Below are 14,711 nucleotides of genomic sequence, written 5' to 3' on the forward strand. Positions count from 1 at the left end.
AGCAATTGATGGAGAAAAACATGCAGCATGTGTGTGTGTGTTTGATGAAGCATGAAGTGTGTAGCCGTGTGTGTGTGTGTGTGTGTGTGTGTGTGTGCGCACGCATGCATATTTATGTGCATGCATGCATAAGGATGAGAGAAATTACGTAAGACTGTCCTAGTTGTGTTTTTCCGTTGCTCATTTTACTCCTTATATTCTCTCTTTCCCTCTTTGTCTCTCGCTCTCTCTCTCTCTCTCTCTCCCTCTCTTGCTCCATTCTCTATTGTATGTTTGTGTCGTTTTATGAATTCATGCATGGGGAAGTGGTCATTTTCCCATTTTAAAACAGGATAATAAATTCAAAGCGAAATCTATGTTTTCACCAAAGGACACATGTATGTGTGTGTGTGGGTGTACTCTGTGAGAGTGTGTTGAAAAAAAGGTGAGAGAGAGAGAGAGAGAGAGAGAGTGAGACATGAAGTGTGTTAGGCCATGTGGCTTAATCCATTTGGCAGTGCACTATGTCTGGCTTACTGTTTGACTGCTCTTAAATCGCACGCCAGCCCACCACATAACATAACAGCCTAATCTGGGTGGTTCCAGTCTCTGTCAGAACGGCCCCATGTATGTCAGCGATGTTGGGATACCACTACTAGTCGTGTTAATCCCTGTTCCGAAGTATTAGTCTAATGATCGCGCGGGGACAGAACTCAAAAAGAGCTACAAAATGGTAACTGGTGAAACGGGCACATCTGGCCTAGCAAATCTACTCCATCGCATTCCCTGGTTTAGCGGAGGGATTACAAAAAGCTACATTCTACCCTATCCTGTCTCCTTTGACACTTGGATTAAGGTTAAGAGGTTTTGTTTGATGCCCGGGGGCCAAAGGGCATAAATCTTGAGTATCTCATTTAAACATTGTGTTGTACAAGCCCCGAGTCTGCAACAGGAAATTCACGTGTAAACACAGAGATTAAAGGATACCTTTGGTGTTTTTCTACCTGGACCCTGTTTGCCCATCGTTTTGGGTCCATGCCTGACTAACTAAAGAGTATTTAGCGGGCAGGATTCAGCACTTTAACCCTTGAGTGGTAATAATGACCCCTTAATGTATGTCCTCTTTTGAGTGCTTGTTTTTGCCACTGACAAGCCTCTGATTATTTTAAGTGTCTGTCAACATTTTGGGATTATGATCCCAACATTACGATTCGGTCTATTTGTTACTGTGTGTAACCAGCCTCGCTCAGAGAGAAGACTCGCTCTGAGGAAGAGAATGATGGAAACATAAGTGAGAGTTGGAGAGAGTAGTAGTAGTAGTAGTAGACTCCACAACTGCTCTCACTGACACACACACTCACAAGCACACACACACACACACACACACACACACACTCACTACCAATGCATATGCACAAGTGCACTGTTGTACATAGTCCGTTATTTGTATTATTTGTATATTTTTCTTATGTCTGTCTTTATTTCTGTATTTGCACTATCGTCTTTGCTCTTTGCTGCTGTAACGCTGCACATTTCCCCACTGTGGGACTAATAAAGGATTATCTTATCTTGGTGCCGGCGAGAGTTAATGGCGTTGGACTACAGGAAGCGTAGCTTAGTTTTATCTTAAACATTTGGGTGAAGTAGGGTTGAGATTGTAATGACAACGGGGACATTTCCTGCAACGACTTCAGTCTTCAGCGGGAGAGATTTCAGAGTGAGACTTCTTTTTGAGCGAGACGTGGTTAGACACAGTAACAAATCGAGCGAAGGGTAATAAAAAAAAGCGGTATTTTCTGTAGGGATCCCTTCCATATTGTCATCGGAAACATTTTCTTACAATCGGAGACTGTCAGCAGCAAAAAAAAAAAACAGGCCTTCTAGAGGACGAACGTTGAGGGGATCTGCTGCCCCTCAGGGTGACAGTACAGCTCTGACCGGATGCAATAGCTGACGCTCTCACGCTCGCTACTGGTGGCTGTCTGCATCAGTCACTTTAGACCAAAGTGATGGGAAACAGGCTGATCCTTAGGCTTAGACTTAGACTTGGAAAACGTTAATGTCCCCGAGAGGCAATTTGTTGTACAGTACAGGCATATTGACATATAATCCACAACACAGATATTGACCCAGACATCTACAGCACTATTTAACACGTAACATACACACATCAATAAATGAAGTACAGTAAAATGGAGTATATCGCACTTCCCTAGAAGGACTAATGTCATAAATAAATTAAAATACTGCACAGTACTATGAATATTCCTATAGTCATACCCCTCTCCCCCCATATTATTTAATTGGGTTATCGCCATGGGAATGAATGAGTTCTTTGCTCGGTATGTTCTAACATTTGGGTATCTATCTGTACGACCAGAAGGGAACGGCTTGAGTTACACTGAGAGTAGACGGGTTGTATCCATGCAAACCTTGTCTGCCTTCTGTGCTCATCTGGTCAGATATAGTTGGTACATGTCCACCTATTGTTTACCAATGATTTTACCACCAGGTTTTAACAATCTTCCCCAATTTGTTCCTGTTGGTGATTTTGGAATGCCCATACCAGCATGCAATACAATGGGAGAGAATACTTTGTATACAACCTTGTATACATTTACAAACATAGTGTTTGTCTGTGTGTGTAAAAGAAACTCACTTGAATTGGCTGCATTTTTATCGACCTCTGTATTTTATTTTATTCTTTCTCTGTGATAATTCATTGTGTGTGTGTGTGTGTGTGTGTGTGTGTGTGTGTGTGTGTGTATGTGTCTACTGTATGTATGTGTGTGTGTGTGTGTGTGTGTGTGTGTGTGTGTGTGTGTGTGTGTGTGTGTGTGTGTCTACTGTATGTATGCGTGTGTGTGTGTGTGTGTGTGTGTGTGTGTGTGTGTGTGAGTATGTGTGTGTGTGAGTGTGCTCATGCATAACAGGGTTGCATGTGTGAGCAAGGAATAAAGAAACAATCTGCGCTTTACATATGGTAAATAATATCTATAATCTGGTATTATGGTCATGATGGCGAGCCAATATCCATTTTAATCTCGCCACCGAGAACCATACTGCATCTGTCCGAAAGGTCACACGTCATAAGGCTGTCAAATCAGGGTTAAACCGGGTATTACGTGTATCCATTTCAAACATATGAAGTATGAACTTCACATGATCACAGATATCATGCTCAATCAACATTATCAACATTATCAACATTATCATCATGTTCATCTTGTTTTGCTACGTAACAGAGCAAATCTATTTTTTACTGCTTAAAATCATTGTAAAAAAAAAAGAAAAAAGAATGTCATCACAGTTGTAGCGTCATAGCATAGCATCAAAGCATAGCATTAGAGCATAGCATCGTAGTGGCGGCAGCTAGGCTAGTATTGATGAAGTGCTGTCTGCGTGGGGGTCTCTCGGGGACAGGACCCAGTTTGCGTTGAAGAGTGATGGGAGAGGCGATGTGGAACAATCTGATCAAAATGATTTATGCTTTCCCCCCCCTCCAGCTAGGTCACACTGACCTAGCTGAGCCAGGCCTCATGTCTCTCTATGTTTGCTATCACTATTTAGTTATTTAACAGATGCATAAGGTTACTGTATTGATCCAAAGAGACTCGGCCTATATTCAGATGCATGTTACTAAGTTGAAAATGAGCCTGCTGGCTAACACTGGCACATTTACAGATTATGTTGTTTAATGTGCGCTGTCCTTTAAATAAATAAATGAAATGAAAGGTTCCATGACATGCCACCAGGTGTGGTGTGATTAGCCGTTACAAGCTGTTTTGGAAATCAGCCCCTTAACACATCACAGGTGTGCGGGTCCACCTAGATGTGTGACGGATAGATGAGCAACGTTTGCTACTGTCCACTGGGTAGGCTGGTGGACTGATCTATCCCAGCACACATCTCGGTGGACACGCCCACTTTCTGCCCCTTATGATGTCATAAGAGGCAGATTTCCAAAACGGCTTGCAACGGCTAATCACACCACACCTGGTGGCGTGTCACGGCACCTTCAAATGAAATAAGAAGCAGGGGCCAAATCGAAGAGCCTTTGTGCCAGGAGTCAGCAGCCCTGACCTCCTCTCTCCTCTCTCCTCTCTCCTCTGCAGTGTAAGACCCTGGCTGGGATCTGCGACCACATCATCTCCCTGTCTTCAGACTCTCTGGTCTCCCAGTCGGCACACCTGGAGGTTGTCCACCTGACCAGCATAATGCCCAGTGAAGGACTGGTATGCTGACGCACCTACACACACACACACACACACACACACACACACACACACACACACACACACACACACACACACACACACACATACACATATACATGTCACGTTCAAAGGCATAACATATGTACAAACATATCTGTACGTACATACGTATATTCTGTTTTATGTGACATGCACTGAATACTGTGTGTGTGTGTGTGTGTTTATATATGTGTGTGTGTGTGTGTGTCTTTGTATGTATGTGTGTGTTTGTGTGTGTGTTTTGTATTGTGTATTAGGGAATGTACATCAAATCCACATACGATGGACTCCACGTCATCACCGGAACTACAGAAAACGTACGTACAGATACAGACGTCATCCCCCCGTCCCTCCGGTAACTGAGTGTGTCTCGAGATGTAACCCTTTAATCCTGCACCTCCTATTGAAACGGTATCACACACACAGATAAGATAACACAACCGTATTAATCCCCGGGAATGGGACGTTCAGGCGTGAGAGAGCGGCAAACAGAAGAGTGTAAAACCAAACCATAGATCAACTTATCTCCATCTATACACCACCTGTCTTTAGCGCACATATTTATCACCTCCCCGTCTCCCCTGTCTCCCTGCAGTCCCCCGCAGACCTGTGTAAGAAGATTCACGCGGGAGATGAGGTCATCCAGGTCAACCACCAGACTGTGGTGAGTCACCGTGCTCGCCCTAGCTGCTCACTAACTGGATAAGGATAGCTTCCCCCACATCAGCTCCGTGCTATGTGCTATTTAGCCCAAACGATGCTGGCCAGCTGTGTGTGTGTGTGTGTATGTGTGTGTGTGTGTGTGTGTCGTGGGTCCTGTTTGACTGTTTGTTTGTTTTTGTTCGTGGTGCTTGTCGAGGGTTGGGGCTAGTCGCCATTAACGCTTAATGGTACGCAAAGCTAGCTGGCTAAACGGTCGGGAATATGTGAGCGGCGTAGCTGTAACTAACTGTGACTGTTGCGGCGATGTGGATGGACTCAAAGGACCCGATTTTATTCAAATCTTTGAAATCTTTCAAAATCTTTGCCCATCGCCCAGTGTAACCCTTGACCCGACCTCTGATTTGATTCGTGTGGGCAAGAGGTGTCGTCAGACTAGAATAAATGAATACATTAATAGCCTACCTACCTCTATGCTTAGACAGAATAGGATTAATAGGCAGCCATCTTATATGGAACAGTGACTGGTCATAGTGTGTGTGTGTGTGTGTGTGTGTGTGTGTGTGTGTGTGTGTGTGTGTGTGTGTGTGTGTGTGTGTGTGTGTGTGTGTGTGTGTGTGTGTGTGTGTGTGTGTGTGTGTGTGTGTGTGTGTGTGTTTCCACATGTATTTCCACATGGCTTGTGATAGGTTGGCTCCTGTGAGAGCATGCATGAAGCAGGCAGCGAAGGAGATGATTGGCAGGCGAGAGAGTGATAGCTGAGAGTAGGGTTATCCGTCACTCGGTCTCTTTGACTTTTTTTTTCGTCTTGATCTCTCCCTTCCCCTGTAATTCATCACTCTCTCAAGCTCTAACTACCTCGCTCTAATTCCTCTCTCTTGTACCTCTCTGTCTCTCACTCAAACCCTGTCGATCTCTCTCTCTCTCCCTCCTTCTCTCTCTTTCTCTCTGTACCTCTCGGTCTCACTCATTTTCTTTATCTCTCTCTCTCTCTCTCGCTCCCTCACTCCCTCCCTTGCCCTCTCTCTCTCTCACCCCTCATTGTGACAGGTGCATAGGGCGACACGTCAGGCTCCCATCCTCCGTCTAATAATTTCCCCCCAGCTTCCACTTTCCGCTCTGGGGGGGGGGGGAGGATAGAGAGAGAGAGCGAGAGAGTGAGAGAGAGAGAGAGAGGCGACAGAGACGAGGGATGGAGGATCCAAGAGAGAGGAAAAAGATAAAGAGCGAGGATCCGGAGAAATGTTGATATTACAGAGAGGAAAATGGAGGGAAGGATTAGGTCCGCGGTCGGGGGGGGGGGGGGAGGGGTGAAGGGAGATCTCAGGTCAATACAGTACACTGCCTGGCTTTTTCTCCACACTGGAGTGTCACAAATGCTGAATTATCGCGCATCGCTGATGAAGTCAAAGCAAATGCTCGTCTGTGTTGGAGCGGGGACAAGAATCTGTACCAAATTGGCGTGAATATTGAGTGGCTGCTGCCTGGCATCGCTGGGCGCGTGCTGTGCCTGTGTGTTTCAGCTTGACAGAGCCGCCACGCTCAGGCATGAGCTGCTACAAAAACACGGCGCCACAGATGTACAGTTTTAAGTCCAGCTTTGGAGTGCAAAAATATGGAGCGTTTTGCTCCTCGGATAACAAAACTGATTGTTTTGGAGAGGCAGTATAATTATGCCGAGGTAACAGCATCTGGCTTACTAATGAAGACCCAGGAGATCGTTCCTAACTCTCTGCCAGGGTTTTTTGACAGTTTATTTTTGCGATTTTAGCAGGACCCTGCATGCTCTCCCCTCTGCTTTACATATTTGCATAGCGGGATTTCAACAGAGGCGTGCTTAAGTTATTTTGTAGTGCTGGACTGAACTGAACTGAACTGAACTGTGAGCCGCGCGGCACCACGATGCAGGGCCGCAGTAACCGACGTGAGGCTTCAGAGTCTAACCGGGGCACCCGTCGTCGAGTTTGGGGAAGACTTTCCAACGCTGAAAGGCTTTCGGTGACATTTTAAATCGAGCATTGCAAAACAAAAGCATTCTCACTGGGAAGAGGACAGAGAGAACACACACACACACAGACAGACAGACAGACAGACAGACAGACAGACAGACAGACAGACAGACAGAGTTGTTTGAGCTTGAATGATCTGTCGGGTTGTTGGTTGACTGGACCAAAGGTAAAAGGAGAGAGGAAAGGACTGCTGGAGGCCCACGCTGCGACATTCTCCCATCTTGAATAATGTCATAACAGAAAACCGAACCGCCATGCTGAAGATGTGTGTGTGAGTGTGTGTGTGTGTGTACATGTGTACATGTCGGTGTATGTTTGTGCACTGCGTTTGCGGCACATACGTACGTAAAGCATAGTATTCATTCAATTGCATTACATTACATTCATTCAGCTGACCCGTTTATCCAACGCAACTTACAGTATATGCATTGAACCGTCGAGATGCATCACAGAAATTGCGAGAATCAGGAATCAGTACATTCTGTTTTGTGAAATAAAAAAACTGCGACAGTAAAAGTGCTACAGTTTTGAATCAAGAGCTATAGCTATATATTTTTCTTTCAGATTTAGAGTCGTTTTACGTATGCAGAACGTGTGCGGATGAATTGTGAATGGTGCGTGCACATGTGTGTGCACGTGTGTGCATGTGTGTGGCCTCTGCAGCAGCTGAGACCAATGCCACCAATCAATGGACTGAGCTCTGAACCCCGGAGACTGTTTATCCAGGCCCGCCTGGGAAGACTACCGTCAGCACTAACACGCCACACCTTCCTCCTATTCTTCTCTCTCTCTCTCTCTCTCTCTCTCTCTCTCTCTCTCTCTCTCTCTCTCTGGGTTGTTCTCTTTAAATCTCTTGTGCGATGCTTCCTCATTAGAAACCCGGACAATCTAAAAGCCGATTCATCCTGTGCATCAGAAAGACAGTGTTTGCAGACCAATTGGCCCCGGTGGGACTCCGTAGTTTGCGGTTGTTTGTTATTGTTGTGCAGATGCTTGGGAGAAAGTGCTGTGGTGGTGATAAAGTGTTGAGCGGGGAGTCTTGTACGCAGCTCTAGAACTCTCACACATACCAGGGGGCCACTTGGATGATGGACGTCAGGCAACGATTAGGTTAGGTTAATATAGGTTAATATAATACTTGATAGGTGAAATGTTGATGTAAACATTTAAGTACAAGAAGGTATGAATGTATACCCCGGGAAATCAAGAGTTCTCGCGAGAGCACAACTTGAATTTTCTCAGCAAGCAACTCTGGGAACGAGCAATATACTCACTCCCCGATTGCCCAAACCCAGAACATTAACCAATCACATCGGTGTATCTGATATAGGCGGGCCAAGGTGTTGCTGTTTTACCGATCGTATACGGCAAGTCTTATCTATTGCTTAGCTCCGCTGGTCTGGATACGTCACCCCTTGTATTCTTCTGATTGGTCGTAGTGTTATCCAATTGCGTGCAGTGATATTTTCAAATGCGTGCTTGGTGCCGCCCCCCCCTCCATTTTCATTACTCCTTGCCAGACCCTACAGCTTTCTAGATGTGGGTCTGGATTCCCAGGCTAATGAATGTATGTAATCAGATGGTGTACGTGGATTCACGAGACTGACCAAGGACCGCAAGCCCACTAACATAGACGATCACTCACCTTAACACCCATTTTCAGTGACTACTCGGATAAGAGGTACAGGGCTGCACTGACGACGTAATTGTGCAAGCAATCACATGGCCACGTGCTACTGAACCTCGGTACAGTTCATTCGATGGCGATGCGTATCCATCTATGGTCACGTTACGCTGGGAACAAGGTTTCGGTCGTCTCATTCAATTCATCTTGATTGTTCCTTGTGACGGATTACCCATGATGCATTTCAGTGCCAGGCGTGGACAAGGTGTGTGACTACATGCATGTGTGAGATTATTTTTGCTTTGAGTGTGTGTGCTCGCTTTTCAAGATTCTCCCCCCCACCCCCCCCCGCAAAGAGATATAGGCGCTGCTGTTATGGACCGTGGCTGGATGCTCTAGTTGTTAGGGCCTTTGTCTCCCAGCTGAAAGGATCTAGATGGGAACTACAACGTCCACAATCTACCTGTCGGTATCCTTGAGCAAACGTCCTAACCCCTACCCTATGACAAGTATCCAAAATGCATTCTACGTCGCTTTTGATCAAAGCTTCTCTGACAGTAATGGTACTTGTTGTGATACAACTGTCTGGTTTGTGTGATTGTTGTTCAGGGCGAGAGCTGTGTGTCACGTTCTCAATGGCAATCTTATGCTCTGTCTCGTGTGTGTGTGTGTGTGTGTGTGTGTGTGTGTGTGTGTGTGTGTGTGTGTGTGTGTGTGTGTGTGTGTGTGTGTGTGTGTGTGTGTGTGTGTGTGTGTGTGTGTGTGTGCTCTCTCCAGGTGGGCTGGCAGCTGAAGAACCTGGTGAACGCCCTGAGAGAGGACCCGTGTGGGGTCATCCTCACTCTGAAGAAGAGGCCCCAGAACACGCTGAGCTCCACGCCCGCCCTGCTCAGGAACGTGCGGTGGAAACCCCTTGGCCTGCAGGTAAACCCCCCCCCCCCATCATCGCTTAGATCTTCCCCCTCCACACACAGGAAGAGACGTCATAGGATAAGTCTGGGATTCTCGCCTCTGATTAGGTTAGAATGGCTCTCCTCCGATTGGTTAGGGTTAGGGTTAGGGTTTGGGTAAGGGTTAACCCTAGCCCTAACCCTAAACCTAACCCTTACCCTAACCAGGGTTAGGGTTAGGGTTAGGGTTAAATTCCCGCAAACAGCTAGGACTAATCGAAACACGATCTAAAGGAGATCCCTTCTTAACCCATCAGAGGCCAGAATCCCAGACTTATCCTATGAAAAAACACACATTGCATACTGCACCGCAAGAAATAACAAGCCAGCGAGGTTTGTGTGCTCTGACCTTAATCCTTCATTGTTTCCATCAGGGCATTTTATGAAACCGCCCGAGGGTCTAAGACCTGTACAGCACTTTGCAGGAGCCGCCCAATTTGAGTCTTTGATCTGTTCTCACACACCGCCTAACGGGACATCGTTTTGGGATCCTGCTTTAAACGAGGCGGTGTGTGTGTGTGTGTGTGTGTGTGTGCAGCCGACGCGGTTTATCTGCAGCGTCAGCATCGCGATACATCTCAGCCTTCCGCCCGCTCTCCGCGGCTCGTCTTTCTGCGCTACAAATAGACCTTCTTCAGACCTCCCGAAATGGGAATCTGTCTCGGGCGAATGTGACAGCTGGCGTTTGCGTCGCTGAACGCTTTCGTGTGGCGCACCGAGGAGCAGTTCGTCCCAACCCAGGTCTCCCAAATGATCGCGGTCTGTACGCGTTGTTGGACAAATGTGGACTTAATGCTGCCAAGCTCAGCTCATTGTGACGACGGTTGCGTGTGGGTGTGTGGGAACATTGAATGGGATCACTCCGTCCTCTGTTATTGTACTTAAGAATGGGTCCATATAACCACACAACTAAAATACTCCCATAGATCCCAAAGGGAGACGGCCTTCCTGGCCAAAACCCAAATGGACTAATGAGTACTATTAGGACTCCTTGGAGTAAGTGGTGCAAAAATCTGAATGTCATAGCAATTCGTTTTTTTGGGGGGGAAATTCAGGGCTAGAGATAGACAATGCAATCACAAATTAGGATACACTTACTTATTGAGTCGTTTAGCAGATGATTTTATCAACAAAAGTCTGAAAAGTGGGGCCGAACAAGTCCAAAGTGTAACTCCCAAACAGTGCCGCGAGTGTAAAAGGTGTGTGGGGAGTTAAGAAGGAACTCGAGAGATGAGGTTAGCAGAATTATAGTTTTGACCGTACACACATCGCGGTGCATATCGACGTTTGCCAGGATTCACGTGAAACGGTGAACGTTGGCTGAACTGGGTCAGAATCGTCTTCCTCCGGAGCAGAGTCCCCGGTGATGCAGGCGTCTGACCCCCCAGGGCGTCTCCCTCGCCCCCGGGACGTCTCCCCCGGCCCTGGGGGCATCTCCCCCCCCCGAGGCGTCTCCCCCCCCGTGCTCATATTCATATTCACCCAGCTCCACAGTCTGCATGACTTCCACTTCCAAAGGGCACCTGCGTGCTCCATATTAATGTAACGTTGGATGAAAGAAAAAAAAAGGAAAACGGATAGATCTAGTAGACGAGGACAACGCTTCGTCCCTCTTTAGAACTAAACACGTTTCAACCGGTTTGCAATCTGCGAGCGTTACTTTCACCGCCCTTTGGGACGGCCAAGCGAAATGAGACTAAACAGGCACGATGAAAACAATAATGAAACCCAAGCAAGCTGTATGTACCCTCCATGGCGGTGGACGTGGAGGTGGGGGGGAGTGTCTCTGTGTGTGTGTGTGTGTGTGTGTGTGTCTGTGTGTGTGTGTGTGTGTGTGTGTGTGTGTGTGTGTGGGGCAGGGGGTGGCGTCCGGGCCCGGGCTCTTTGTAGCGCTGCGTCTCGCTTGTCAACCGGCTTGTTCCACGCCGGCTATTTATACCCCCGATGCATTAGGCTAATTCATCGACATGTTACATGCATGCTTTGATCTGGGCTCAGCGCTCTGCTGCGCCGGCTCTGGCTTCTTTGGCTCTCTTTGTTTCTGCCTCTATTGTTCTTATTCTGGCTCTTCCCTTCTTTCTCTTCTGCTCTCTCTCTCTCTCTCTCTCTCTCTCTCTCTCTCTCTCTCTCTCTCTCTCTCTCTCTCTCTCTCTCTCTCTCTCTCTCTCTCTCTCTCTCTCTCTGTTTCATTATTGATCTCTCTCTCGCTGGTTCTTTTTCTCTTTCTCTTTATGGGTCTTTCTTTCTTCCAAGGCAATTATTACTGTGTATTGTGTGTGTGTGTGTGGGATGTGTGATATAAGCATATGGAAGGTGCTAATATGAAACAAGGCCATTGGTTTTGGTGAATCAATAGCCTGTACGCAGCCTGGTAATGGCTCCGACGTAGCCCGGATGTAGCATCGAGGTAGTCTGTGCATAGCCTGTAGGTAGCCCAAAATAGAATGCATGTAGCATATAGCCTGTATGTAGCCTGGACGTAGCCTGCATGTAGCATCATTAGTAACAAGATAAAGTACATTTTCCGCAGGAAAGATCAGAGGAAAAGGGAATGTTTTAGCCTTGTTCTTTCTCTCTCTCTCTCTCTCTCTCTCTCTCTCTCTCTCTCTCTCTCTCTCTCTCTCTCTCTCTCTCTCTCTCTCAGAAAGATTGGAGCTCTTAATTATTCAAAAGCCGCTACAGGAAGCTCCACGCTCTCTCTCTGCAACAAGAGACGCTACTCAGCAGATATATAGAACATAATACACTGCATGCAAAATATCTCCCGGAAAACAGTGCGTGTGTGTGTGCGTGAGTGCGTGCGTGTGTGTCTCAGAACTAAGAGTGGCCGATTATGAATTCTCCTTCACGGGTGAGGGGGTTGCCGCGGTGACCATAAGGTACGCTACGTGTTATCACCAACGCTGCTGCCGTTGGAGAGCTGAGAATCCCATCAGTCCTGATAACAGTGTAGTAGAGAACACTGTGTTCCTATGAACCAGGGGGTTCTGCGGCTTCTCACGTCGGGACCCAAAAGAGAGTAACAAAGGGGTCACCAATTCCAGTGAGTGTGTCGGGCCGCGACCCGCCTCTCAACCTGGTCGTGACCCATTTTAAACGATTCTGTTCCTTTCTCCTCACCTCTTAAACCGGTCCTAATGCACATCGAAACCCATTAGAGCGAAAATAAATGCATGTGCAAATATATTTGCTTGTAGCATGTGTGGGAGTGTCTTTGTGTCTGTGTGTCTGCCTGTCGACAGAATCTGTGTGTGTGAGTGTGTGTGTGTGTTTGTGTCAATTTCCTTTTTGTCTAATAAGGTCGCCCACAGACACATCTATCACTAGTATTTGCGCTTTTCCCATGCTTGACCATCTGTGTGTGTGTGTGTGTGTGTGTGTGTGTGTGTGTGTGTGTGTGTGTGTGTGTGTGTGTGTGTGTGTGTGTGTGTGTGTGTGTGTGTGTGTGTGTGTGTGTGTGTGTGTGTGTATAGGACTGGAAGATCTCTCTCTGTTATCATCACTACAGCTCCCTTGTGAAGCAAAATAACTAGGTCACTTTGCCCTGTGTGCTCAGTTTGGACACATTTATCTTGCATACACAAACACACATGAAAACACACGCATGCACGCACGCACACACACACACACACACACACACACACACACACACACACACACACACACACACACACACACACACACACACACACACACAAGGGATACGTGTCTACACACACATTCATACACAGGCATGCACTTGCAAATGTGTGCAAACATGTGCAATCACACACACATGGATGCACACATGCGCAAATCTAAGCCCGGATTTTGAGGCTCCATTTTACGGCTGTGAAGTTTAGCCCAAATATGGCAGGCGTTCAGCAAGATTACATCCGAATCCACAAAGGAAACAATTTATCTGCGCAAATCATCCTGCGATTCCCGTTCCAAATCCTTCCATGGCTACTTCTCCTGGTCCTCACTCTGTCTTTCCATCCCTCTGTCTCTGTCTCTCTTTTCTCCATCTGTGTCTCACTCCCTCTCTCTATCTCTGTCTCAGTTGGTATCCCGATTTTTTTTCTTTCTCGTCTCATCTCTCTCTCTCTCTCTCTCTCTCTCTCTATTTCTTTGTTCGCCCGGCTGTCTCAGATCCATGCATGAATATATGCCTCAGTGTTTTTTCAATACCAGAGAGAGAGAGAGAGAGAGGCAGATCTGGAGAGAAAGAGACATGAAGAGAAGTGTGGAGAGACGGTGGAGCTGCTGTGCTGTACCGTGCACGTGCGCGGTCATGTGCACGTGTGATCTTGTCCTCACGATCACAGCCCTGAACTGTGCACTTCACGTACTGTATGTGCCATGTGACAACATGCACTTCATGATGTATTGGCCATGCACTGTGTACAGTGCTCTAACCACCATCCACAGGGAATGGGGTCAGCCTGGCGATTGTTAGTACTTGCACTTGGTTCTGTGAACGTCTTTACTGTACCGACGGTGATATATTGTTTCACTTCTTATGACAAATGTACTTATTGGAAGTCGCTTTGGATAAAAGCGTCTGCTAAACGCCCTAAATGTGAATGTAAATGTAAAATCCATGCAAGGTGTACTAGGTACTGTCCACTGTGTACTGTGTACTGCATACTATGTCCTATGTACTATGTAATGTGCCCTGTTTAGTATGTACTGTGTGCTGTGTACTATACTATGTTCTATGTACTGTTTAGTGTTTACTGTGTGCTGTACTATTTACTATGTACTGTTTAGTGTTTACTGTGTACTGTACTATGTACTATGCACTGTTTAGTGTGTACTGTGTTCTGTGTACTGTGTACAGTGTACTATGTACTTTGTACTGTACTATGTACGATGTTCTATGTACTGTTTAGTGTGTACTGTGTACTGTACTATGTACTGTGTACTGTGTGTACTATGTACTGTTTAGTGTGTACAGTGCACTATGTATTGTGCACTGTGTGTACTATGTACTGTTTAGTGTGTACTGTGTGTACTATGTACTGTTTAGTGTGTACAGTGTACTATGTATTGTGTACTGTGTGTACTATGTTCTATGTACTGTTTAGTGTGTACTATGCACTATGTATTGTGTACTGTGTGTACTATGTACTGTTTAGTGTGTACTGTGTGTGCTATGTACTGTTTAGTGTGTACAGTGTACTATGTATTGTGTACTGTGTGCACTATGTACTCTTTAGTGTGTACTGAGCTCTCCATACATATTAGCCCC

General features: G+C 46.4%; 1 protein-coding gene across 1 annotated transcript in view; it reads left to right on the forward strand.

Moving 5' to 3' along the window:
- Positions 1 to 14,711, forward strand: part of LOC311344797 (connector enhancer of kinase suppressor of ras 2) — a gene marked incomplete at both ends in the record, with an annotated part of 53,224 nt that overhangs the window by 27,634 nt on the left and 10,879 nt on the right. The window contains 4 exons of the mRNA XM_084469137.1: positions 4,095 to 4,214; positions 4,493 to 4,552; positions 4,831 to 4,899; positions 9,306 to 9,475. Of these exons, the coding sequence (XP_084325263.1) occupies positions 4,095 to 4,214; positions 4,493 to 4,552; positions 4,831 to 4,899; positions 9,306 to 9,475 (419 nt within the window). The remainder of the gene's footprint in view (positions 1 to 4,094; positions 4,215 to 4,492; positions 4,553 to 4,830; positions 4,900 to 9,305; positions 9,476 to 14,711) is intronic.

This window comes from Micromesistius poutassou, assembly GCF_964030765.1.
Source record: "Micromesistius poutassou genome assembly, chromosome: 6".
Lineage (NCBI taxonomy): Eukaryota > Metazoa > Chordata > Actinopteri > Gadiformes > Gadidae > Micromesistius > Micromesistius poutassou.